This window comes from Megalopta genalis, chromosome 2 (assembly GCF_051020955.1).
Source record: "Megalopta genalis isolate 19385.01 chromosome 2, iyMegGena1_principal, whole genome shotgun sequence".
NCBI lineage: Eukaryota > Metazoa > Arthropoda > Insecta > Hymenoptera > Halictidae > Megalopta > Megalopta genalis.
Genome location: NC_135014.1, coordinates 31,599,658 through 31,627,567, shown reverse-complemented (window position 1 = coordinate 31,627,567; position 27,910 = coordinate 31,599,658). Strand labels below are relative to the sequence as shown.

Below are 27,910 nucleotides of genomic sequence, written 5' to 3'. Positions count from 1 at the left end.
AATTTTAGAATCTCCGTTCGAATAGAATTATGCGAATAATTCAATCGAATTATTCATTTGAATCAGAAAGAAATTATTCGAATAGAGAATTTATCCTTCGAATAATAAGAAATTACTCGAGAAAATAGAATAACTTACGACGAATAATGAATAATCCCAATTCAAATAAAACACTCGACTATATATATATATAAACAGAATTCATCCGGATAAATTCGAGAAAATAGAATAACTTACGATGAATAATGAATAATCCCAATTCGAATAAAACACTCGACTATATATATAGTCGACTATATATCCGGATAATTATCTGACATAAATACCTGCTCCAAACAATTCAAATAACGCTTAACTGCGTCTTCAACCCTGATCATCGTATTCTCCGAAGGTCATCGAGCGGCAACGGTCATCGAGATGATTTCGAAAGAGAAAAAAAGCGTCGCAGTGCTCTCAGCAGAACGTGTATCGAAAATCTCTACTTACCGCAAGCCGCAAACGGCCGATATTCATTCGAACCGACCGGAAACCCTTGCGGTGGCTCGTCGACCCCCACCCCGTGACCCCCGTGACCCCCGTGACCCGCTGAAAATCGAGGTAAACTTTTCGGTGGCGTAACACGCGTCCCTCTTTCGAATGTGCCTTCTCTGCGAGCGTCGAATCGGGTATTCCGGGTCGCCCTGGGTGCCCTGTGGAGGGGAGAGGGTCGTTCACCTGCATCGCGCCCATCTCCACCAGGTGGTCCCAGCGATGCGACTCGGAGGAACGATACGTAGAAACTGATTAAATTTCACAAAAGCCCCGTCGGGCGCCGATCTCGACTGTCATGGCAACTGCGAGGACAACAAACTTCGTTTCCGGGATTCTGCATCGGTTTCACGGTCGATCGGACGACAATAGCATGGGACGGGACTGCTTTCGGCATACTTTTTAATTTGTTTTGCCCTGGATAACGTTTCCGGGTATGGAGAATGCTGAAACTCTGCTATTTCTTTTTGCTGTAATTAGATCGCGTCGTTGATAATCGTTCGAATTTACGTCGTCAAGTTAGATCGTACTTTTTCCTCTCCATTCTCTGTCAACCAGTCAGCTGTTGCAAGTTAGTTGCAACTTAGTTGCCAGTTAGGTTTTTGAGAAGTGTGTACCTGAAATATGTATCGTAAAATGTGGCGAATAATGAATGTCGGCGATCAAATCATTCGCGACGTTTCTGAAGCTAATGAAATCTTGTGTACGCCGTTCATTCGACGGCGCATCGTGCATTTCTTTTTACGAGACCGATTTTGCTCGCTGCACGACTGCTGCCACGAATGTTTTTATCCCGGAGAATCTGGTGCAATGGATTGTTAAAATCACTTTTTAGCTCGCTCCGGGCGAATTTTGATGCAGAACGAACGTTATCCACTGCTTTGAAAAAGCGACTGCTCAATGAACGCGTGATCAACGTTCCGACGAATTCGAACATGAATGTTTCATGTCGCGCGTCTCTAAGTGGATCGAATTTTTATTAACGTATTATTAAATTCCTATTGTTCCAACCTTCTGAGTAATGTAAAAATGTAAAAATCGAAGTTCAATATCAAGTACATTAATTTTGGCTCGAGTGCAACTGTTCAATTAATCGACGATTAAAACGAATAAATAATAGAATAGAATAGAATAGAATAAATGGAATAAATAATAGAATAATAATAATAAATAATAGAATAAATCTGTGCATAAAATACCAACACTATCGAGCGACAATCCGTCGACGACGTTCAATTAAACGAATTTCTCTATAATTATGACGTAAAATTGGACCGAACGATGAATTCGAACAACGAACTCGCCGTAACCGTGGATGGAAACGCGGCGAAAAAAAGTTCGAATCGGAAGAGTAACGACTCGCGTCGAGCGTGACGACCGAATTCCCTTGATTCCGCGCGTGTCTCGCAGCGGGCGCGCAAATGAGGCGCAGGATTAGAACGGAGTTTCTTTTTCCCTTATTTTTGGTCGACTAAACACCGTGTCCCGCGTGTCTCCTGACCCGATCACCGGTGCAAACGGAACCGGCCGCCGGGCGCGTCCTATTTATTTTTTTTTACGTCCAATCGGTCGGAGCACCGTGAAAGATAAAGTTCATGATTGGCCGCGCGATTTCCGAATAATCACACGGTCGGGCGAGCCGGCGAAATCGCGTGAAAAATCCGCGAGCAGACAGAATCACAAATGAAGGAACAACGGGTAACAGTCCTCATCGTGCGACAAAGAAAGAAAAACGGGCCGGGAGACATACGGATATCGCGTTCCTTTTGTTATCGAATCGATTGCGCTTCATAGCCGTTCCCGGCGAATTAATCGTCGATTCGCACGAGCGGCCACGCGAGATTTGTTGTTTCCACGTACGAATTTCAGGGACGATATGCCCTCCCTCTCTCTCTCTCTCTCTCTCTCTCTCTCTCTCGCTCTCTCTCTCTCTTCCTCTTTTCTTCTCCCAAATCGCTGACCTAGAACACCCCTCGCAATCTCTCTCTCTCTCTCCTTTTTCTCTGTTCTTCTCCCATTGTTCCGCGTCTTATTTTTCTTCTCGGTTTCTTGGCATCCACCAACGGAGTTCACGATTTCGTGTTTAGCATTTCGATTCTCCTTTTAGGTGTAGACATGAATTCGTCCCGATTTCAGAGTAAAATCAAGATTTTATTACGATGAGGTTTGCTAGAGTTCAATTGCCGAAATGATTACTATTAATAATCTTACTCGATTTATGAGACAATTAATAAATAGACCGAATATATAGACCGCGAATTTGTATGCAAACTAAACATGCGATATAATATAGATATTATACACATATTGTTATTTAGTAACTCGAATAAGTCGAAAATAGTGTAACAATGTTCTTAAATTCGTCTATCGACTCTACAGTATTATTCTGTTATTATACTGTATATACAGTACTGTACTATATATACTGTACTATGATGTACCGTACTGTACAGTATTATACTGTATATACAACTGTTCATATTTGTTATAAACGCACAAAATCTGCGGACTAGCGATAAAAGTACAACGATCTCGAACGAATAAACTCGTCGAAGAATCCACGAACATGGTCGATCAATTTACAACATCCGTCTATTAAATAACATCGTAACGACATTATCAGCAGAATCTTTCTACAACAAAAAAAGCGTTGTTCAACAATTATAAATAATACCTAGAAATTTAATTCGTTCATCATTTTAATGGATCAAAAGTTGTACATCGATGTACGTAGACTGCTTTACGAACAGTTTTTATATATTGTATATAAATTGTTCCTCCAATAATTTCTCTCGCAATAGTCATATATTTATCGTACGAAATTAATCGGAAATAATTCATTTCTACACCTTAGATTTCCCGGTTTTTTCTTCATTCCCGTGCCTCGCGCATTACGCATTCCAATCTTGACTTTAATTAAGTTGCTCCCTCATTTTCCCGTTCTCGCGGCCACTTATGAAAGTCCGCCTGTCCGTTCTACACCTAAACCAACGTCCCCGCGGCGTTACTTTATTTCTCCACGCTTAATTGCGCTCCGGACATACAACTTTTCGCCATTGAAACAGTTTTGCTCTCGAACAGGTCGCGGGCGCTGCGGTTTTTACGACGACGGACAGACAGCCTGTAGAAATTCGGGAACGCGGTTCAAACGCGCCGCAATTTAACCTGTCGACTTCCATTAAAATATATAATTTTCGATTCGGTGAAAAAACAAATCCTCCGAAACGCGTGGGAGAACGAAGAAACGATCGACAAGTCGGCAGCCATGTCGGTCCGAGATCGAAACCGATCGATTTATTTCAAATTCCAGGCGCGAATACACCGAACGCTTTTGCGTTTCGCAGACTTCACAATCCTTTCGCAATCCTCTTTCGCGCGTCGACGGATGATCGCGCCCCTGGCAGAACCCGTCAAGGTGTCGGCCATCAATAAGTAACCCACCGGTGGCAGCTTCTCAAAGATTTACGAGCTCGGCTACGCGGATCCCGAACGTCGCGGAACAAAAATTGCCGGGCGTCTCCGAAGGAATCCACTACTTGCGGGCTCGCCGAGCCTCGTCTGGCAAGGCACAAGCTCTTCGTCGGGGAATTAGCGATTGTCATTTTGTACAGGGCAGCAGCGGGGTGGCACGGCCGACACTGTGTCACGTGGCGTTTCGTGACAGTTTGTCGGCGAGCGAGGAACGAGTCTCTCGCGGGCGACGCGTCGGATTAGCCGGTCGGTGATCGAGCGACGCCCACGGAGTTAGGCGAACGGGCTTGCCGGTTGCTAATCCAGATAGGATTCGGGTCAGTGGGCGCGCGAGTATCCCAGGCAATTGCTCCAAAATCGGTCCATGGTGTGGTAAAAGTGAGGAGAGACCCCGGTCAGACCGTGCGCCTCGTCCGTGTAGGACTGCTGCTGGAACATGATGTCCCTCTTGACCAGAGCCTTGTTCAGGGCCAGGGCCTGCTGGTAGTGGACGTTGTCGTCTCCTGTCCCATGTATCAGCATGAACTTTTTGCCCCGTATACCCTCCACCCTTCTGGTCACGTCCGTGTTGTTGTACCCGCCCAGGTTGTCGTCCGGCGTCGGCAGACCCATGAACCTCTCCGTGTAGATCGAGTCTGCGGAGAGAATCGTTACCAAAAACTGGTCGTTCGGCACCGAACTTCGGTCTACTAGGTACAAGCTACTATTATGCGAAGTCGCACTTTGTGCAAAGGTGCTTCAAGCTAATTGGTTAATTGCGATGTCTCGGACGAAGATTTCAGAGGGCGCGTGGCTGGACTTTGGGAATTTTTTGCGGAGAGACTGATCGACGCAGCTTCGTAAAACTAGAACGGTTATGTTCGCAAAAGTTTGAACTATGTTTGGGATTTTTGGTACGTCGATGTCGTTGAAAGTGCGGTAGCTGTTGAATTTATTCGAGACCCTGTTTAAGGAGCATCGTGTGTACGATCTTAAGGTAACGCTATTAAGATAATGTTTGCTCGATTAATAATTATTGTGGTATGCGTGATAACGATTCAGAAAAATTTAACTCTGTAGTCTAGATGTATTAGTCTGCCATGTTTCAGAGACATGTTCTACTCGGTTTCATGAGAACAAATTCCCAAAGTTCACCCTCGAATCTGGAATTTCGTGCTATCTCGATCCACGTTGGAACAATGTTTGATGTCTGAAAACCAGCGAAACGTGAATTACCATAGTAAATCCAGGAGGAGACGGGTGCCACCGATATGCCACACTTGAACACTGAATCATGGTCAGTAGCCAGGGTCATTGCTGTGGCGAATCCGCCGTAACTCCAACCCCATATCGCGGTTCTGTTCGCGTCGATCCAGGAGTATTTTTCTTGCAAGTATCTGAAAATTATGAAACAAAATGACAAGGCCTTAGAAATTATTCAGTACGACGTTTCGAACTAATTATAAAATTTAAACATCGGACGATATGAAATTTATTTTCATTGTATGTTATTTTGATTTATTCGATTTATTTATTTTATTGTACTGGGGGAAAGCATTCTGACTCAATTAGAATCTGATGATAGAAATAATGAAGATAGTTAGTTCAAGAAATGCAAGGTAATTGTTTCAAGAGATCCAAGATAATTATTTCAAGAGATCCAAGATAATTGTTTCAAGAGATCCGAGATAATTGTTTCAAGAGATCCAAGATAATTGTTTCAAGAGATCCAAGATAATATTGTTTCAAGAAATCCAAGACAATTGTTTCAAGTAATCCAAGATAATTGTTTCAAGAGATCCAAGATAATTATTTCAAGAAATCCAAGATAATTGTTTCAAGAGATCCAAGATAATTGTTTCAAGAGATCCAAGATAATTGTTTCAAGAAATCCAAGGCAATTGTTTCAAGTAATCCAAGATAATTGTTTCAAGACATCCAAGATAATTATTTCAAGAAATCCAAGATAATTGTTTCAATAAATCCAAGATAATTGTTTCAAGAAATCCAAGATAATTAATTCAAGAGATCCAAGATAATTATTTCAAGAAATCCAAGACAATTGTTTCAAGAAATCCAAGATAATTGTTTCAAGAGATCCAAGATAATTATTTCAAGAGATCCAAGACAATTGTTTCAAGAAATCCAAGACAATTAATTCAAGAGATCCAAGATAACTATTTCAAGAGATCCAAGACAATTGTTTCAAGAGATCCAAGACAATTATTTCAAGAAATCCAAGATAATTAATTCAAGAGGTCTCCGTCCAACTTATGGCGTCCTCCATCAATTCGGCACGAAAATCTCAGCAAAATAATAATCCCGAAGCACAGATAACGAATGCAAGAAACGGTCGTAGTTGCAAGTACACCGGACCGAGTGCAAAACGATAAACTGGTCGCCCCGACGCACACGTGTCGCGAGTCGGTCAGCTGTCCGAGACCATGAAACTCGATTCGTGCCCACCTGGGGCCGGTCGGCAAAAAGGGGGTGGTCCCTGGTTCGACCAAAAACGGCGGAACCAGCATGACGGATCAACCTGGCAAGAACCAGCGGCTACCTACCGGGTGACATCGATCTGGTCCTGGATCTCCACGGTGCCTAGGCGTCGATAGATCTCGAACAGTATCTTGCTGCCTTTAAAAGCGGACCCGCGGCCATCGATGTGACCATAAATGACGCTCCTGTTGGTCACCATGTACGACTCGAACCCGAACGTGTTCGCATCGGTCACTCTAACGGTGTTCGGACCCGCGTACCTGCAGGAACGTCCGGAAACGTAAAGAACGGGCTGCAAAAATCCGGATCGTTCGGTTGAATCGTCGATATTCACGGCTTTATCGAACTTCTCGCATCGTTTCAGGATCCACTGAAATCCTTGACTGTAATTCTTCTGCTGGCCCGATCCCTTACGGGGGTCGAACGAGTGCTTCGCGCCGAGATGGCGATAGTTTGCACGGGCAATTTTATTGGCTCTTTTATAATCGACGTTCAACAATTACGAGATTTTAGAAAATCGATAATCTAATCTGTTACAATCTTCCAAATCATTTATATCGATGTAATAAGTTCTTTCGAAATTATTGTTTCGAAGAAACTTATTTTAAAATTGATAAAATTTTATTTTAAAATGAATTAACTGTGTACGTTCGTGATCATTTATAATTTCATTTATCTACTTTGATCAACATATTTTTGAAAATAGTTCTTCTACACACCTGAACGAAACACGTGAAACATCAAGATTAATTGTCAGAGTCCATCTAATCATGTAACAACATTCGTACCCCGGGTCCAAACGGACCCGACGCGTGATAATTGAAAAGACTATCCGGCAACGCTCTTCAAACAAGAAAAGTACGATTTTGTTCGCAGTTGAACTAAACCAATCCAGCAAATAAACCTCCGCAAACTTTCGTCGCTCTAGTTCGACTCTCATTTCACGAAATTAAACAGAAAGCTTTATCATCGCAACTGAGCGCAAGTAATTACAATCGCGTTTTAACGCGAAAGGATCCTTGAAAAGATTATTCGTTTGTCTGTCGCAATCCTGATCCAAGAAGGGGAACGAACTGTCCGCCCGATCCAATTACTTGTTAATCCCGAACCCGTCCCTAAGACGATTTTAATGGTCCCCGTCGAAAGCGTCGGCCCCGGGGCGATCGAGCATGATCGGACGAACGCCGCTAATTAATGGTAACTCACACGTTGATGAGCAGCGGGTAGGACTTGCTGTCGTCGAAGTCGGGCGGCAGATACAGTCTAACCTTGTTGTCGTAGCCGTTCACTCTGACGTCGAAATCCTTGATACGTGGCTGCCGACGACTGGTCAATTTTCGTCGGAGAGGTCGGTTCTCCTCCCACAGATGAAGTGGCCTTTCGTCCGAGTCGAAGATCACGACGAACGTGGGGTCGGGTCCGGTGCAAGCCACCGCGTAATAAGTATTGTCAATGGAGAATGAGGGATAGGCATAGGAGCAGACGTGGCCTGTGGACAATACCGAAACGCAACAGTTCATTCCCGGCTATCAGGATCTTGAATAGGGAGGATTCGAAATGAGCACCCAGGGTGGTCCAGGAACATGCCAGTCATATTATTATTTCAAAACGTGTACTTCCCGACGAATCGTTTCGCGGAGTCTCCATTATTATTTAATTATGTCAGCTATCTGATTATTCAGTAACCACCTAATTATAGCTCACTGTAGCTGTGTTTAGAGAGGAAATATATATACTCTAGAAGTCCCGTTCTTTATTGGCAAAATTAAACATTTTGAACTTAAAAGCGAAATTTTTTTGAATAACGAAACGACTTTCCAAGTCTGGAATCTTTTTTTGAAATAAGAACTGCTCACCCTGAGGCGCGATGACGTTGCAAGAAATACATCTTAATGATTCTTAAAATGTTCTATTTTTATCCGGGCGATTCTAGAACTTTCTATTTTCATCCGGAGGGCTTCTAGAATTTTTTATTTTCAGCACAGTTTCTAAAATTTTCTACTTTCACTAGAACGATTTCTAAAATTTTATATTTTCATTCCTTTCGTTAACAATTTCAGTGAATTGAAAATAGTACATAGAAGTCCTTCAATTCTTTAACCATTTCAATTGTCATCAATTTCACCATTTTTATTATCAATATTAACGCCAATTTTATTATAAATATTAACGCCTACGAGAAATCCACGAAACCTGCGTTCCCAATCGAACAGGGTAATCGAGTCCCAAATAAATCGTCAGATCGCATCTGGGATCTTTCGTTTAAACAAGAACTCACCCTCGGGCGTGATGATGTTGCAAGAAATGCATCTTGGCGCCTCGTTACCGTCCAAGGGCACCGAGTACAGGTTCCTCTCGGACGGTCGGTCGACCCCGGTTGCAACATAGTAAAGGATCCCCCTGGTGTGATCCACGGCCACGATGCTGATCACTTCGGAAGAGTTCGGAGTCAAATCCTTCGGCCAGATCAATCGGCCCTCCATGTACCTGTAGCGGATCGCGTGGACGAACCGGCCGACGTTCGGCGAGCTGCCCGTGTGCTGTAGCTCCAAAAGGACCACGTATCGATCGTGGTAAACCGGGGGATGTACTCGCAGCCAGCCCTCGGTCTCCACTTTGAACAGCAGGTTCTCCGGCACGCCATCAGTTTCGTAGCGCACTAAAATCGACCTGTTCTGGGCCCGGTTCGTCCAGGTCGCCATCACGTGCCGGTTCCACCAATTCACCGTGTACAGGATGTAGTCCCTGTCGAAAATCGTTCGTCAACGTCTTCGAGGATGGCAAAGTCCTTTTCAAAGACGACCAGCATCAAGGTTCTCAACAATCGCGAAGAATTTATGGAAGAAGTACATTTCGATGTAACCTCTACTCGTTAAAAATCATTAAGAAAGCTCTTATTCAGCGTAAAGGTCCGCAATTTAGCCGTAACATTGCAACGCGCGATATTAATTCGCGAGGAATTCATTCTTTTCCGGTTCACACGAGTGCCCTAAATCTATCAGAACATCATGCAATTGCTGTATTATATATTATATATTATTATATATATTGCATGATGATATATATATTATATTACACGGTTTCCCAAAAATGTCTCGCAATCCGGAAATGATGGATTCCTTAGGTTATTCGAAGCAACTTTTTCCTTATCGAAAATGCGAACCGCGGCTTCGTTTACGAGTTATTAACGAAAAACGCCAACCAATAAGAAGCGAGCTCTGCTGACGCGGGGCGGCCGAGCCAACGAGCGCGCGAAGCCCAGCTCCGCTCATTGGCTCGGCCGTCTCGCGCCGGCAGAGCTCTCGCCTCTCATTGGTCGCTGATTTTCGTCGATAACTCGCAAACGAAGCCGCGGTTTGCATTTTCGCTGAGGAGAAAGTTGCTTCAAACGATCTCGGGAATCCCTCCGTTTCCGGATTGCGAGACATTTTTAAGACATCCTGTATTATCTCTTATACAGATAATAATGAAACGAATTAAGAAAAATGAGAAGTCATGGCATTACGAGAGAGCGTCGGTGCTAAACTCCGTCGTTAAGAATATCTTGTCAGCGTCGATCACGGCGATAAGATATCGGGGGGAACGAGGCGGCTAGTGTTGCTCACGAGAGCCGGCCTGTTTGTTCGAAATCATGCTAATCTGGCGCGACGGTGATAATGACGACAGGGAAGGCTTCGAGGATACTTACTCGTCGACGACGGGCGGCTGGAGATTAACCAATTCCGAGGACGGATTATCCAAATCAACGACGGTTAGAGCGACGATTGGGTTTGGAGTGCCCGCCTGAAAAGCGACCGTAAACGATTACGACGTATCGTTGTTACATGTACAAGAAAGTATACGGAGAGACGAGAACTGGATTGGTAATTGTGGCGAGCGGAAGAAAGGAAGAGGGAGAATCGCGGAGGAAGTCTCGGCGAACGAGAGAAAGGAAGTTAATTTTCCTTAACGTTCGTTGAGCATGGGATACAGCCGACGGCGCCGAGCTGCTTGGCGAGAAAAACCAGGGGGTTAAATGCGAGATAACCCTTTCATCCCCTTTTAAAGCTGGCAACGAGACCAGTCGGCCGTGTTGAGCTTCCTAATCTGTTCCAGCCGCGACGAATGTCTTCGTCGACCAACAAATTGAATGAACCGAAGGAACGATTATCTGATCCCGTCGATTTTTCTCCGACAAAAATCCGTTTACGACGGATGCAACAACGTGAACGCGATCTCTTTGCCGCACGTAGGCGAGAATTATCATAAATGGGGCGTTTCCCATACTAGAATTATCATATTATCTTATCTATAATCATCTATTATTATTATTATTATTATTATTATTATTATTATTATTATTATTATTATTATTATTATGTGTAAACTATCAGTTGATGCGTAACCATGTCGGACGATTAATTTTTTGTATGCTTAAAAGTAATGTTTTTCCTCTTTTCTTAGTCCTTATTTATTGCGTTCGATCAGATGTTTCTTCGAGAATGTTGATACATAGCTTCGGATAGCCTCTTTTTATCATGGTAATTAAACAAGTTGGATTTTTAATGCGGTTACATCATGTGACGCATAAAAGGGGCCTTCAACTTCTTTCGCTTATTATGTCATTAATTTTTAAGACGTTATTATTTGGAAGTTTTTGTCAATTTTTTATCAAATTTATTTTCATTGGAATGGTTATTTTTCTCACGAAATACTAAAATGCGGTGTTAAGCTCCTTTCATATTTCTTCACCTTTTTTTGATGTGCTACTTGCGTAACATATTGTCATACTATGGTAATTGTATATGCAGGGACTTTATCCCGTTGCTCAAATAAATATTACTATTATTATTATTAAAATTCGTGGGACGAAATTATAACAATCCATTGCCCGACAATCGTTAATAATATTCGAAGAATGCTCCGGAAATGTATTGAAGCAGAAAGGGCAGATTTTGAGCACTCGATATTTTTCTTTTACGGAGCACGCCTAATTAGAATTTCTGCAAAAATTCTTCTCATGGACGTGACCCGACCCGATGTATTTGCCGGCGTTGAATTTTCGAAGTTTCGGCGTTGCGCGATGCAGCGGCAGGACGTTGAAATTTAAAACCGTGAATATCTCACGGAGCAAGAAATATTGGACATGCACCGCTTTCGTGCAAAACGGATCATATATTACATGCCTCTTGTCCAACGAACCGACGATTATAACCGACAGAATTATTGCGTCTGTTCCGCCAGTCAAGTTCGATCGGACTTTTTCAGTAAATCCGACTCGCAGCGTTAAATCTGCTTGAAATTTTAATGATAGATTTCACGGAAGATTAATTGCAAGGATTATTCAACGGGAGATTCTGCGGCTGTCGATTCTCGCTGCTTTGGAACCGAGGATGAATTTTTCACGCGTCAGTTTCGAACAAAAAGCAAAAGTAATGGAACACAGTGAAAACCGGCGATTCTCTCGGCGCGATTTATATTAAGCTCACCTTCGGATACTTGATCTTTACTTCCTTCGGATATTGATCCGCCAGGACACCTGGTCTCCCATAATAGGGTATCACCATATCTCTCACCTCGGTGTCGTTGTAGGTCGCGAAAGCAAGGTGACTGCCGTCAGGGGAGAACCAGAACGCCGTTGCCGAGGCCAGCACTTCCTCTGCAAACGGACACGCGGATATCGATCATTCCGGCGATCTACAACGCCTCCTCTTTCTCATTAACACGTTAACTGCCGTGTCACGCATGCGAGGTCGACGAAATTATTTGTCCCGATTTTAAACGCGAATTTCCATGCTAATAATTATTCTTCCCGACTTTTCGTCACGTTCGACGAACCGCTCTGTTCTCGTAGAATTGTTCTCGAAACGTTAATTCAGTCGTCGTTGACGATTCGTGCTCGTCGTTCGAATCTCTGCTGAAATTTATTATTAAAACTCGGATATTCGACGTGCACGAGATGACGTCGTTAATGATTCAATGATTCGTGCTACATGAAAAAGCGACGTAGCCACGCGGAACGTAAATTCGCCCGGAAACTGTCCGGTAACGAACAGATTAATCTTTAATCGCCCCTGTGCTGTCGCCAATGGGACCCTGAATTTTATGCATTTGCGCCGTCTTTGATCTTCTGAAAATCAGCAGAAAGTAAAACGTTCGAACAGACTCTTTCTCTTACTTTGTTCACGACTTCGACGTTTCAACATTCAGATATATACTCGCGATTGTTCCCATAATTATGTCCTATATTTATATTAACATCCGGAAAGGGGTGATCCCTGAGGTCATTTGGAGTAACTTTTTCCTTTGCGAAAATGCAATACGAGGCTTCGTTTACGAGTTATTAATGAAAAACAGTGACCAATGAGAGGCGGTAGGCGGTGCTAGGCAGCGAGCCAATCAGCGAACCGGAGCTTCGCCCGCTCGTTGGCTCGGCTGCCTAGCGCCAGCCAAGCTCGTCTCTCATTGGTCAGTGTTTCTCGTTAATAACTCGTAAACAAAGCCGCGGATTGCATTTTCGCTAAGGAAAAAGTTACTTCAAATGACCTCAGGGATCACCTCTTTCCGAGTGTTAACATTTATGAGACATAATATATTATATATTATTATAATATATTATAATATATTATGAATATATTATGAGATATTTACCAGATATCCTGTACATTTTAATAATAGAAATATCAGAATCAAAGTTATCGTAGCATGGGGAAGACCGTTTCAACATTCAAAATAAAATTAATTAGTCTAGTTAATTGTCTCACCTTCGTAGACCCAATCGGGCGCACCGTTGAAAACGACATCCGGCACGCCGGTGTACGTCAATCGTCGAACGGGACTGCCATCTTTATCGAACTGCTGATAGTAAATGTCATTGTCCAGAACATAAACAATCGCGTTTTGCTTAGGCGACCATCTCGCGAGCGCTAAGTGTTTTCCATCGCCGATTTTCGTATACGTCCTGCGGATAAGAACTCGATTGAAACGAGGTCGAAGACCCGTCGACATGGAACCGATTTACAGTGAGTGTAAAATGTATTCGAACGCGATTCAAAACGTGTACAAGGCTGTTGTACCAATTTCCGTGCATTTAAGCCAACGTTTGCTTTGCTGAAACTTTCGTTAAATGCTCTAATCTTCATTTGATGCACTAAAACTGTGTTCGATTGAAAGATAATTATTACACTTTGATGTGTAAACAATGTAATATTCTCCACAATGTAATTCTCAGTGTTGTCAGGTAAACGTAACAAGAAAATATAGATTATCAATTAGTATAAGAAACTTTTCTTTTTCTACACGTGTTTATTCCGGAGACGCAGAAATTGGGACACGGGCACAGAAATTGGGACATCCACCCTATGAGATCGTCCTCGATCCCGTGCACTTTGCGCACGGAATGGTCAACGAGCGGACACGGAAAACAGCTTGGCCAGCGTTAATTTTAACGTCGTTACAACGGAAACGATAGACCGTTTCGTAATTTGGTTTATTAGCGCGTCGTTAAAGTTATCGATAACGTGCGAACCGAAGAATGCTCACCTCCGTTTCGTGTTGTACACGTCGAACCGTTGAAACGCCGAGTGCCTGAAGTTCTGGAAAAAATAGTGAACATCGTCTCTGTAGAGTTATTTTGAGCCGTCGTAGTTTCGCGTTGTTTAATCGGCGTGGATTTGCAAGATTTGAACGAGGTGTAACAAACGAATGTGTAGTTTTTGTGTCGTCGAGTACGTTCGAGAGATTAACCGATGAAATGGCAATATTAAAAATGAATGAGAAACGTAATCGTTCTGTTCACAATTTTCTAAATATCTTCTAAAATTGTTGCTCTGCCATTCGAACGATTATTTCATAAAGAAATTTTTAGATCGAGAAATAAAATAATTCCGAGTTTAACCGATGAAATGGCAATATTGAAAATGAATGAATTCTGTTCACAATTTTCTAAATATCTTCTAAAATTGTTGCTCTGCCATTCGCACGATCATTTCATAAAGAAATTTTTAGATCGAGAAATAAAATAATTCCGAGTTTAACATCGTTTTCTCAGAACTCGCGTTGCATTGATTGTTCGATTGAAGACCGCCATGTTGAACACTTACTGCGATCATATCGTAGCTGATGAGGATGTGCGAATTGTCGGTCGAAAAGCTCATCCTAGGATTGTTGTAAGGGCTCTGGAAATTCAATGTGGAATTATTATTAGTTGAGAATTAGGACGCGTTTCTTATTACGACGCGTTTAAACGAGAGAATCGCGATTGCGATGATTTATAAACATTCCTGCATCCAGATGCTATCGGAGCACCGTAGCATAACGATTAACATTGTTGATGAAATCGATTATGAGTTTGGCACTCATGCAGGCGCAATAAATCATCCGGATCGACAGCGGCGATCGATAACGTAATAACTCGTTGATAACCGCGACCGCGGCTCTATTTTTCTACGTCAGTTTCAAAGGTGTAATCCACTGATATCCAATGAATTCGATTCATTGTAGTAGTGAAAAATCTTCTGCGTGCTTCGAGAGATATTGAATCGAAAAATCGACGATCTATGTACATCGTGCAAATGATATTTTTCGTCATTTTGTGACAACGATATACACATATATCCTTCATAAATATATTAATTAGCAAACTGCGGATCTTCGTGCAGAATAAAAAATATTCCTCATCAATTCTAAGAAACAGGAATCTGATAAAAGCATCCTTTCTTCGACAATTTTACTGAGCTTGCTAAAAATAAGTGAAAACTCCTAACATAATCGGTTCACCCATCGTCAGTGTGATATAAAAATGTGACGTGATAAGTATAGTAAAGTATTGCATAGGCCGATCAATTTCTTTAACAAAATGTTAAAAAAAAAAATTTTAATAAGGCAATTTCATGCATTATTATTATCGTCATTTTGTTTAAAGCAGGCTGATAATTTAAATACTGGTGTGATGAGTCGGCTGATCACACTGACACCGGATTAGCATCAATTTATTGTTACATCGTATTTTTGAATGATCCACAATGCTACCAATCAATCTCTATTATCAAAAATAAAAATTCGAGAAGTTTCAAACGCGAAGTAATAAACGCAGAATTGTCGCGAATAATAAGAACTCTAATTGATGCGATTCCAGACGATGCTCCGCGGGCGATTCGCGGCCTGGCAAAATTAAGCGGCGAGCAGTAACGTGTCCCTTGAATCAATATCGTCTGTTGGTTCGCGCCCGAAACTGGACTGCGAAATTCGTCGTCGAGGAGCCAGACAGAACAGAGAGTCGCTGATTAATTAAACACGCCTTCGCTGTTTGTTTCGGGCCGATTCCGGCGGGAAAAGACAGACCGGCCGGCGAGAACTCGGCCGAATTTCTCTGCTCGTCCAAAAACTGGATCGCACCGAAACAAATTAAAACTCGATGTAAGATACTTTGCGAAGCTTCGTATCGGTTCTCCATTTTTTTTTTATTTCACATTTCATACCGAATTTCTGCCGTTGCTGCGCAAGAATAACTTAGCAGCCACGAGAATTCCCGTATTCACCGGCAAACGAACGCTGAAATCTTGCAATTTACGTTCTTTCGGGTCGAGCTATGGAAGAACAAATTGCCTCGACCCATCCCCGATATCGATACATTCCGCGTTCTTCTTTTACCTTAACATGCTAATAAAAATCGAACAGCGCGAACTTCGTATAACCTGCAGCAAACAGCGCTTCGATCACGCGAAACGCTCCGAATTAAATTCGCAACTCTGCTTCGGATATTCGGACGAGCTTCGGTGCGTCCGCGAACGCTCGACCAGCCAGGGAAATTTGATTTTCGTCCTGAAATCATTTTCTTAACGAGAAAACGCGGATATTAGAATTCCGAATTACTTGTTCGGTTTTTCAGCAGGCTACAAGCAGCGATAAAAATGATTTGACACGCGTGAATTTGTACAGTTTTCTACGACTTTCCATCCTTCTTCTGGACGATTCTGAAATTCTCTACTTTTATCTGGACAATCTCTAAAATTCTCTATTTCCATCTGCATGATTTCTATAAAATTTTATATCTTCATCCGAACAATTTGTAACGTTGTCTATTTTCTAAAATTGTCTACTTTCGTCTGGACGACCTCTAAAATTGTCCATCTTCAACCGAGCGATTCCTAAAAATGTTCTACTCTCATCAGGACGATTCCTAAGCGAGCGTCGCCCCGACGTCAAATCGCCACGAGGTTGAAAGCCGATCCACAATTCACTCGCCGCCGATCTGTCTGTTCCTTTTCCCATTCGATTCGGCGCGGATCGATAGCGCAGCCTTTTTCGGGGGCAGCGGTGGACCGGATCCGTTGCCTTACCAGGATCGACGCGTCCACGAAGACTCTGCTGATGCCCGACTTCACGTCGAACATACGTATGTCGCCGGTATAGTTATCGGTGTAAAGGATGCCGGTGTCCGTTTGCCAGGTGCCGTTGAAGCCGTTCGCGCGGAAACTTTGGTCGTAGGTCTCCTCCAGAGTGAACGGCACGGCCAGGTTGCCATGGCTGTCGTCTTCGTATCGACGCTCGTATTGGGAATAGTCTTTGTCGATCACTTGCGGTACTGCAAAGGAAAACCGCCGATTTCGTAAAATCGAACGAACGAATCGAAGGGGAGAAATTGCCGGACAAGTGGAATTCCACGGCGGGATGACAGTCTTCTGGGGGAGGAAGAAGAGGGTGTACCCTAAGCAGGAACTGCAATGGCGGTGGCCATGCTAGTTTTATCGGAAATTTCTGTCCTTTTATTGAATCTAATTTTCCATAACTGATTATGCATTTTATTCTGAATTATTCCGAGTGAACTCCTTTTAGTCGAATATTTTATTTGAATAATTCTTAATTGGACATAAATTAATCTATGTACTTTTTCGAATAATTCTTCACTCGAATGATTCGTTTTTTGGAATAATTCAGTCTTCCAAAGTATTATGGAAGAAATGAATTGATGAATTACGAGATAATACTTGATGCTCGATCATTCTTATTCGAATAAATTATTTTCCGTATGAATTCTTGTACGAATCGAAGGGAAGAAATTGCTGGACAAGTGGAATTCCACGGCGGGATGACAGTCTTCTGAGGGAGGAAAAAGAGGGTGTACCCTAAGCAGGAACTGCAATGGCGGTGGCCATGCTAGTTTTACCGGAAATTTCTGTCCTTTTATTGAATCTAATTTTCCATAACTGATTATGCATTTTATTCTGAATTATTCCGAGTGAACTCCTTTTAGTCGAATATTTTATTTGAATAATTCTTAATTGCTCATAAATTAATCTACCTACTTATTCGAATAATTCTTCACTCGAATGATTCTTTTTTTGGAATAATTCTCTCTCTCTCTCTCTAAGTCTTCCAAAGTATTATGGAAGAAATGAATTGCTGAATTACGAGATAATACTTGATACTCGATCATTATTATTCGAATCAATTATTTTCCGTATGAATTCTCGTACGAATAAATTCTTACGCGAATAAAATAGTGACAAATTTTTATCTAGATCAATTTCTATTCCATCGGATATTTCGACAGCGTCGAATAAAATTTTATTCGTTACTCTTTATCTCTTATCCGTCATCCGAATGAAATTCCGGCGAACGCTGCTCTCGGCTCGGAAACGATTTCCGTAGCAAGAAAAGTTACGCTCGTCTCGTTCTTTATTTTCACGGAAAACCTCAAGATGTTGCAGGCGTCGCCGCACGACCGAACAAGAGCAAACATGATCAATGAAACGTCTCGTGCTCTCCTTTTTTGCTTCAGAGTGGACTCGCTAGGCACAAAGGAATTGTTCAGCTGTGTTCCTTTTTTTTCTCTTTTTCGAGTTCCCGGGGCTTCGGTTTCGGTAATGACGGTGTTTCGCGCGCGCTCCGATGTTATCCCCCGGTTTCGCGTTTATCGCGAACTCGAGTTAGGAGGAAAAAAAAACCGGAGCCCCGGGATACGTATATTCGGTACGTGACGGTGGTTGGGCGCTTTGAAATCGGGGTTTTATGCAAATTAGCTAGACGGGATGCGCCGTGTAAGATTAATTAAGTGTCGTTCCCGCGTGTCGAGGGTGAAAGCCACGAAAGTGCGCGCAAACCACGAAGAAATTTCATAAATTTCGTTAGGACAGCGATGGGCGACTTTACCGGCCGCAACTCTTATCCGTCTTGTTGCGGTGCTTCGCGGCCACTTGCGGCTTTCGGTGTGCCGGTTCCGATCATTCCCCCGACGCGATTAGATTAATATCTCGTTCGACCGCATTCGATGCTCTTTCGTTCCGCGCTTTATCTTTGACGGCGCTCGAGAGAAGGCTGCGAAAATTTCAACTACTCTCCAGCGAAAATCCAATCTTTTCCGAAATTATTTTTAGTCGCTTAACAACGTTTTAACACTTTTCTGGTAACAGTGAAGATCAAATTCTCGTGCTAGTGATTTTTCTAGCGCGACTCAGCATTCTTTAATCGCTTACAAAAATATTTCTCACAGCTGTAATACATTTGCTAGATTTTTAATTGTTATTGTAACGATCGAACTCATGTGCTAGCGATTTCTCTAACGCGACAGCATTTCTTTGATCGTTTCCAAAATGATTTTCTACAAAATGCACCTTCCTGAAAATGTTTAGCTATTCTTTTATAAAAAAATCATCGAGCTAATTGTATTTTCCGCAGTGCTTCGTCGTCGATTCTCCGGATTTTCTTTCTAACACAAGATCGTGCAATGTCCAAGTCAAATATAAATGCAGAACTAAGTATACAGCACGTTGAATTAATACCTTGTTCATAAAAAAAAAAAAACAATTTTAACGAGCAGCGAAGTAAAAGTGACGTGGGACAGTCCGTTGCTTTCAACGAGACGTTCTGCGTAACAATTTTCATTGACTCGCTATCGATCCAATGAGTTCTAGAAAGTCGCCGAGAACGCTGTTCAGAAAACGGCGAATAAAATCGAAGCTAATTAATCCACGTCCAATCAAACCAATACGCCGGTGAAGAGGTTCTCTCTCCGAACGCGTTCTCCGTGGACCACATTACCGAGACCCATTAGTCCGAAGATCATCCAGCGTTCTCGCGTTTTTCGAACAGTGGAAAGCGCGCGTCCTCGACTATCATCGATCTCGAGGATTGTAAGAAAGCCGGCGCTGGAGCAGGTCCCGAGACAAATAACGTGAATCGTCGAAGAGCATTAGCCTGCCCCGCCTCCTCCCGGATCCGAAGGCATCCGAGTGTACTAGACAATGTCCGGTCCCTAAGCAGCTTACGCGAAGCGCGATTATCCCGTGGGAATGTGTCGCAGAAAGAGAGAGAGAGAGAGAGAGAGAGAGAGAGAGAGAGGGTAAAGAGAGAAACGATGGAACAGATAGACGTTGCAGATATATGCACAAGGTGTCCTAAAAATATTCGAATCAAAAGAAATAAGTAATTTCTTAGGTGATTCGAAGAAATTTCTTTTATCTTAATATACAGAGTGTCCCATAATTATGTTAACATCCGGAAAGGAGAGATAATTATAGGATAATTATAGGGATAGTTATGGGACACCCAGTATACTGGGCGACTCATTTAAAGCGAGCCAGTCGAATATCTTGCAAACCGTTGATAATCCTAAGAAATGTGTCGAATAAAAGTTGAATGATATTAGAGGGGTGCATAATTTGATATTGCGCAAAGATACGAAGGTCGATTTCATGATTTTAAATGGAATCGCATATTTTTTGTTGCAGGAATCGATATAGCTCGTTGTTAGCTCGTTGTTTACTGCTCGTTAATGCGGTATTTCTACGAGTGAATTTATATAGAACAATGTTCAAAAATATGGGTTCGATATATATAGAATTGATGTAGAATATATAGAATTGATATAAAATTGATATAAAATTAATATAGAATTCATTTAGAATTGACATAGAATTGACATAGAATTGATATAGAACATATAGAATATATAGAATTTATATAGAATTGATATAGAATATATAGAAGAGAGAGTATATATATATATATATATATATATATATATATATATATATATAGAGAGAGAGAGAGAGAGAGAGAGAGAGGATCGACTTACTGGTCTTCCCAGCGACGAGGACACCCAAGGATCCCTGCAGCACCAGCAGCATTAGCACCTGGAAAAAGATTTCGTTTGCTGTGAGACGACGCCGTGAAAAAATCCTCCCCGTGTCTGGAATTCCTCGCGAGCCCGTCCCCTCTGTCCGCGGGGGGTGTGAGTGGCCGCCGGAGGGTGGGAAAGACGCGTCGGAGACGGGCCCGGACGCGTCCCTCCGGGCGGAAGGACACGTGCCGGGCATAAAAGTTTCTCAAAGGGGGTGCGAGCGTAATTCCGCGAGGCGCAAGCCAGGCGAAATCCGCGGAATTTCGCGAGGAAAACTGCCGGCGACCCGCGACCAGGCTCGTTAAGCTTGCACCAGGCTTGGGAAATCACCGCGTGCCTACTCAAACTTTCCGGCCTGCCTTAATGGCCGGCAACCGAGGGCCAACAAGGGTCTTGGGCAAGTCGTCACCCGGCGGGGGTGCAACGAGTCACTTGTCGGAAGCTCTTTCGCCCTTAAGTTACGAACTCTTCAGCTTCGCAACGGCCGACCGACAACGGCTGGCTTATGAATCTCAGATCGTGGAACACCTGAGGGCTGAAACCCAGATGGCGTCGCGACGCTGTTCGCCGGCATTCACGCGACGATTATGCGGAATGATCTTAGCCTCCTGCCCCGTAGCGTTTTCTTCACGGTTACGTGATCGCAACTTTTTGGTTTCTTAGTCGTATTTGATGCTCATTTAGCTGTGATCACTCTATTATCTTCTTTAATTTTGTAAAAGTCTTCTTTAATTTTGAAAGTACATCTTTTTAGTTTTAATTTGATCAGTATCACGCGTCGATATCCCACGGGGGTTGTTTTTGTGAAATGTTTTCTTTCGCAGTTTTCAATATATTGTTCTTTTTTTAATAATTATATATTTTTTACTGTCGCTTCACGTAGCTCATTACTCCGAATTGGGAGAACAGAATAAAATTCATACTCAATTGTCTATTGCCTGAAATCTTTATGATGAGTCAGAGAACTGTGTGGAAACTGAATGGTAACGGACCAAATTTGTTTTACCGAGGAAACGCTGGAAGAGTCACTTGTTTACTTGTTCTTAACATTATTTAGTATCTCATCATTAATGAAGATCAAATAAACGGTTCTTTTACCGAGCTATTCTTGCGACAAGTCTGTCATTTTATGCATCGAAGAGAAATGCTAAATTATATTTTTTCCATTGGCGACGAAGAGCGAAGAACGTTTAAGCAAAATGTTGTCCTTCCGCATTAACCATAAATTTGTTTAATACAGTCTCTTCGTACTGAATCAATATCGAATAATCATTTTTTATTCGCGATGGAAAATGAAGAACATTTTTCAGCGGGCATTTTTTAATACGTTCTCTTTGTATTTTATTCGTTCTGAGAAAATATTGAACAACAATTTCGCAGTGGTGATACGAAGACAAAGGACTTCTGTTCTCGTGTACTGGCATTTTTAAAATGAATGACTCTTTAAATCAAAGAGTGTTCTCTTCCAGCGAATGTTTGACGTTTAATCAAACAGGATTTTATTTTAAAAAACTGTGAAAGAGGAACGAAGAATTTCAACAGAGAAATTGACGAAAATGAAGCAACGGAGTTGCAAAGTTCGAACTGGATTTATGTATATCTTTTAAACGACGCTGCGACAAGTTTTGCGAACGACGGATCCGATTTGGAGAAACAAGTTCGTCAGCACGAGTGCCTCGGGAATGATACGCGTTAGCAAAATTCGCGAACGGATCAAATTAATGGACGAACGGTCGAACGGCTCTGCTGACAGTCCGTTCAGAACTGTCGAACATTCGTAGTTAACGATGTTTGTTTCTCCTATTGCATTTGGGAACGCGATGAAAATTCCGCTATTTATACAATTTCGCAGTAAGGTAACGGTGTCGACGACGAAGAAATATTGTGCGACAGAAGTAGCCACTTACAAACGAAATAAATGCTCGGAGCAGGAAAGCGAAAACGCAAACGAGAACATTGTTCAAACGCATAATTACTTCACAAGGATTATCGGTTGCTCGAGAAAGCCGGCCAGTCGTTAAAACAATATTCCTCTATGCGCCGAAATTCAACCATAATTACATAATGCAATGAGAAAGTTGTTAAACTTTCGAGAGAAGTTCGTTCCAATTATATGAACAACAATAATTTCCTCAAACTGAAGGTAAAGGCTCGTCTCTCTCTCTCTCTCTCTCTCTCTCTCTCTCTCTCTCTCTCTCTCTCTGTGGCTCTCTGTCGATGGACAATTTATAAAAGTGGTTATTTCTTTAACGAGCCTCGCCTAATGGGACATGCTCCTCGACCGATAAAATGAAGGCTCCGATGAACTTGCGAGTGATAAATAACTTGAAGGTGTCGTTACGAAAAGCAATTATTCTTTCGCGTGAAACGTGATTACTGGATCGCGGATTTTCATGCGAAATAAATATTATCTCGTTCCCGACAAACGGCAAGCTGAAGCGAAATAAAAGTTTGTTTCCTTTCTTGATAGGCACGATAGGTTGAAAGTAACGTAACAGCGTTCTTAATGTCTTTTAATCTATTCACTGTTTTATGCTCCGCCTACGCACTTTTGTCATGAATGCATAAAATCCTAGGATTCCAGGCAGTAACGCATGGTTTATACGACGGCTAATTCTGTCACGAAAGGAACTACATTTTAGTTTTTATTCTACAACGAAGGAGAGAATGCTGGAACGCGCGTCGATCAACAGGAGGTTCGTGAAGAACAAGATTCATTATTTCAGAGATGGAAGACAAAATAATATGAGAGATATTTAAGAGATAAGAGGAAGACAAAAAAATGTATGCATCTTGAAATATTCAAAAATGTGTATAAAAATAGACAAAAAATTTCGTCAATGTTTCACGTTATAAAAATAGTGCCGGAAATCATTCTTATGTCAATGGCTACCCCTTAAATACCATAATGTCTCCCTAACTGACGCTAAGATTGTCCACAAAAATGGACAATTTGGGAAGAGGAGAAGTGCGTCAATCAGAGAGACATTACTGTAGTTTCATTTCACGAAATTTTTCAGATAGTTGGCGCGACAGTCGAAGTGTTAAAAAGCTTCCACTGCGAAATATAGAATCGGAGAATAAAATTGACAAAAAGTAGATTGCAAAATAAACGTATCGCGCCGGAGAAGAAAATCGAAGCGATGAAGGCATTTAATCGCAGAAGCGATGAAATTTTCCAATTTCTGACTACAACATATTTCCAATTCGCTGCTTCGTGAGCTACCCGTAGGTTAGAAACCGGATCGCAGCCATTTCGCAGCAAGCCAGAAAACGCTGCAGTTCAGCCGAGCGTTCTCGACCGGCAGTTTTCGTCGCGCGCCGAGTCCGAAATTTCCGAAAACGTGCCGAAACTTGGCCGGCTCCATTAGAGGGGCCGCGGGAGGGCACGGGAAACTATTTCGGAGGAGCGCGAGCAATTACAACCCACCGTTCTCGATTTACCGGGGCTTTTTCTCTCCGCCGCGTCGTATTTCCGCGCTTCTTCCGGCGGCGGCCGGGGGTTGCATCGTCGACGATAAATCGAGACGGCTCGAGCCTTCGAAAACTTTTCCATTGACGAAACGAAAAGGGCTCGGGGAAAGTTATCGAATCGATACGTCAGAGCACCCCTCGCTTTCCGTGCCCCCCCTAGCCGGCCCCGGGACGGAACGGAACTGCGGCGCGAGAGCCGCAGTCGATCTCTCGAGAGACAAAAACCAAAAGAAAGCCGGCGAGTTTTCAAGCCCGTTCGACGATTATCGTCGCCGTATTTCACGTTTTAACGACACCCGTTCATTTTTGTTGCTGTATCACGCGTGACCGTAAACTCCGCCGTTTACGTGACGGACCTACGTCGCGGCGAGATAAATTATCGGCCGCGTCCCGTTCGCGCGCACCTGCCGGAAAAGTCGCGGCCATTTCTTCGGCCCGGGCGACGCCATTTCTTTCGCGATAATTGAACCACGAAACGGACGATCGGCTTTCGCGAAGTATATTTTCCTGCGGCTATCGCCTTCTTTGCTTCATTCCGTTGCGCTTCCTGCGAAATGTTCGAGCTATGTTGTTGTTAATCGTTTCTTATCGGTAAAAGCAATTTGATGTTGAAATGTTCCACATTGTCAGTACTTCGTGGGCAGGAAAAATGGCTACGATTTTTCCGAAAGCTATTAAACGTTTTAAGATAGACAATTTTCTTTGTGAACGCGTTATTTTTCAAAAGATTTTTAACCGATTTTCGAAACTGCGGTTTTGCCGAGTTGATCGACGTATCAATAATTCCTTATCGGAGGAAGCAATTACGCACGCAGATGTATAAATACTTCGCAAGGTTAATGTTCGTAGGAACAACATTAATTTTCGTTGCGGTCGGCGTGCGGCAAAGAACGTTCGCGTCGCGGAACAATGGAAATGGCTCGTTGCTAAAATCGTCGAACTAATTTCGCGAGAAATTATCCGATTCGACCATTGACACTCGAATCACCACAAAAATAATCTAAATTTCCCGATGTGCAATTACTGAAATCGCGAGAATGATTTATTAGAGAATTATTGAGCGCGTAACGGCAGAAAAACTTCGCCAGACTAATTTCCATAAAGATAACACAGTGTGAACTAAAAACACAATTGCGCAGTAACTAGAGAACTGTAAACATTTCCGTGAAGTTTCAGCAAATAAATTCGCACCGTGCTACGAAAAATAATAATTGCAATGGATCCACAAAATCAATCTAATTCCTCTGAAATCAATCAAAAAAAATGTTTGAAAAGAATGTTCCAACACGATAATAATTTCGTAGAAAAACCATTAAGCAAATTCACACTGTAAGACGTAATAACATAGTCGAATCCCTTCTGCAACCAGTTGACTCGGCCGACGAAATTCGATATAATCGATTATTCGATTGTCCGAAGCACGTGTCCGGAGCCGGTGCGCCAAGACAAAGGGTTAACGTATTAGGCGGCGCCGCACACGCGGCAGAGGGTTACCTACCCCGATCGACTGCATGACGAGCACGTGACAGTTTCCAACGGAGAACGATTACTATGGGCGGATTGTCGCGGCTCAATGGCGATCGAGAGATCGCCGCGGCTCGATGGATCTCACGAGTGCGTCGGACACTGACTGATCCATCGCGTACTTTCCCGACGTGCTGGAAGTGGCAGGTGCTCCCACCTCCTTCGATAAACACCGGGGGATACCCGGTGTCACTGTCTCTTCCTCCTTTTCGGATTCGATAATTCGCGCGCTCGTTGAACGCCGACGAAGACGCTCTCGCTGGAATCTGTCCGTGAAATTCGACGTTCTCGCGTTCGAACTGTTTCACTGAACCGGTTCGCTCGCGACGCGACTGATGAAACACCGTCAGGCCTCGGTTTTCCTTTGCCGGGACTTCGACGTTTCCTCGATCGATAAGCTCGTCCACAACCACGATTACCGGTTCGTTATCCGCTGGTTTTCGACGCTTGTGGGAAAATCGGTACATGAAAATGATAAAACCACAAACTCCGTTCGAAACGGAGTTGTGAATTATTATGGCGAAGCTTCTGGATTTTTCAAGGGGAACCAGTGGAAGAATTTAAAGAGATTTCATTGTGTTCGAGCTTTGGAAATTAGCATAAATTTTAAAATGCTATTAATTAAATTTCTAAATGCTAAAATATTTAGCGTAAATAGAAACAGATTTTAGCAAATGAGGATCTGTAATATTCGAAGATATTGCACGCTGTTCGAACTTCTGAAATTTATAAAGAGAAGCAATGAATTTCAGCGAATAGAAATCTGCAATATTCAAAGCTGTTGTATTATGTTCGATTTTCTGAAATTATCAAGACGAACAATAAATTTCTGCTAAGAAAAATCTGCAACATTCGAAGATCCTGTACGATGTTCGACCTTTTAGAATTATAAGGAGGGACAATACATTTCAGCAAATAAAAATCCGCAATATTTGAAGATATTCTATGATATTAGACCATTTAAAATTACTTGAAAAAATAATAAATTTCAGCAAATAAAAATCCGCATATTTAAAGATATTCTATGATGTTGAACCATTTAAAATTGCTCGAGAAAACAATAAATTTCATCAAATCAAAGTCCGCGATCTTGTTGTCAGACGTAGATCATTTACTCTGAATGAATTTCAAACAGCTCTCAACGTTCTAAGTTGCTTGAAAGCAACGACAACAACAGATAAGAATCTACAGACTAATTATCGTCCTTATTTGTTCCATCGAGAAACCAATTTCCGCAGATAATAATCTGCAGAGTAATTATCAGAAGTGGTATGTCATCGTAAATATGTTCATCTGGCGATCATCTGTGCTTATCGCGAACGTTCGTTACCGATACCAAGAAGATCGAATCTTATCGAGTCTCGCGGAAAGATCGAAAGATATCTGTATTCATTCACGACGCTTCGATCTCAGCTCTCCGAGCGTCATTCTTGCTAAATTCTCGTTACGATAACACGAATCATTTCGCGAAGATTGAAATTCGAGTAAATTTTCCCTTTGTCTGCTGAGCCAGCACTCGTTGTAAAAAAAAAAAGAAAACGATAAAAATGCCATTAGACCTCGTTGATTAACACGTTTTCATGCAGTTTAAAGATCAGCGCGTGCTGCGAATGCATAAAGATACGCAGCCCATTGAGGATAAATATGAAAGCGATGCCGATTAAAAACATTCATGTGATCGGTGTCGTTGTTTTCTTATCCGTTATCGCGCGGCGCGTCTCGTGATTCCCCCCCTTTTTTCATAACAAAACTCTAACCCATCGGGGGCCGAACTCTGACGCGCACTGCCGCCGATCGGATTAAATAATCGGGAAGCTCCCCGTTAGGGGGTCCCCCGGGCAACGTGATCGGCGAAAAGTGATACGAAACGAGACGAGGCGAGGCGAGGCGACAGTTTTCGCGCGGCAGATTTCAAACGCGGAATGACGTCGACGGAGGTTGCGACGCCGAAATTTTCCCGGGGAAAACTGAAACGGATTAACATCGGCCCGAATCCGTTCTATAGCCACGATACCCGTCCAGCCCGACACATTCACATTCTTTTCCCGTCGCCGGCTGTCACTAATAATCCTGATTCACGGGGGCGCGCGCTGTCAATAACTTCGTAAGCCGTCGAAATTCGTCGCTGTAAATCGCGGTTACCGGCCGACAGCGCTTCATCGTTGCAATCGGTGCAGCGCCGCTCGCATCGAGGACGTCCCTCGTGAACATCCTCTGCAGCAGCTTCTACTCGAGAACACTGCCAAATCCGTACGATCGTGCGCTGTCAATTAAATCGGCGTTATTTGCCGTGCGCAACGACAACCGAAGGTAAAAACAGCTGTTGTCTCCGCG

At 42.7% G+C, this 27,910-nt stretch overlaps 1 protein-coding gene across 5 annotated transcripts in view; it reads right to left on the bottom strand.

The window, feature by feature from the left end:
* Positions 1-3,209: 3,209 nt before the first annotated feature.
* Positions 3,210-27,910, bottom strand: part of LOC117225257 (venom dipeptidyl peptidase 4) — a 33,668-nt gene continuing 8,967 nt past the window's right edge. For 4 of the 5 annotated variants that reach the window (XM_076519161.1, XM_076519159.1, XM_076519163.1 and 1 more), the window contains exons 2-13: positions 20,534-20,591; positions 16,797-17,041; positions 14,559-14,633; positions 13,999-14,051; positions 13,221-13,417; positions 11,946-12,115; positions 10,166-10,260; positions 8,756-9,222; positions 7,684-7,966; positions 6,543-6,737; positions 5,215-5,375; positions 3,210-4,634 (exon numbers count right to left, since the gene is read on the bottom strand). In XM_076519161.1, coding sequence (XP_076375276.1) covers positions 4,318-4,634; positions 5,215-5,375; positions 6,543-6,737; positions 7,684-7,966; positions 8,756-9,222; positions 10,166-10,260; positions 11,946-12,115; positions 13,221-13,417; positions 13,999-14,051; positions 14,559-14,633; positions 16,797-17,041; positions 20,534-20,591 — 2,316 coding nt within the window. In that variant the 3' untranslated portion in view covers positions 3,210-4,317. Of the gene's footprint in view, positions 4,635-5,214; positions 5,376-6,542; positions 6,738-7,683; positions 7,967-8,755; positions 9,223-10,165; positions 10,261-11,945; positions 12,116-13,220; positions 13,418-13,998; positions 14,052-14,558; positions 14,634-16,796; positions 17,042-20,533; positions 20,592-25,550; positions 25,888-27,910 lie in introns of those variants that run through there. The other variant, XM_076519162.1, reaches the window with a different exon arrangement.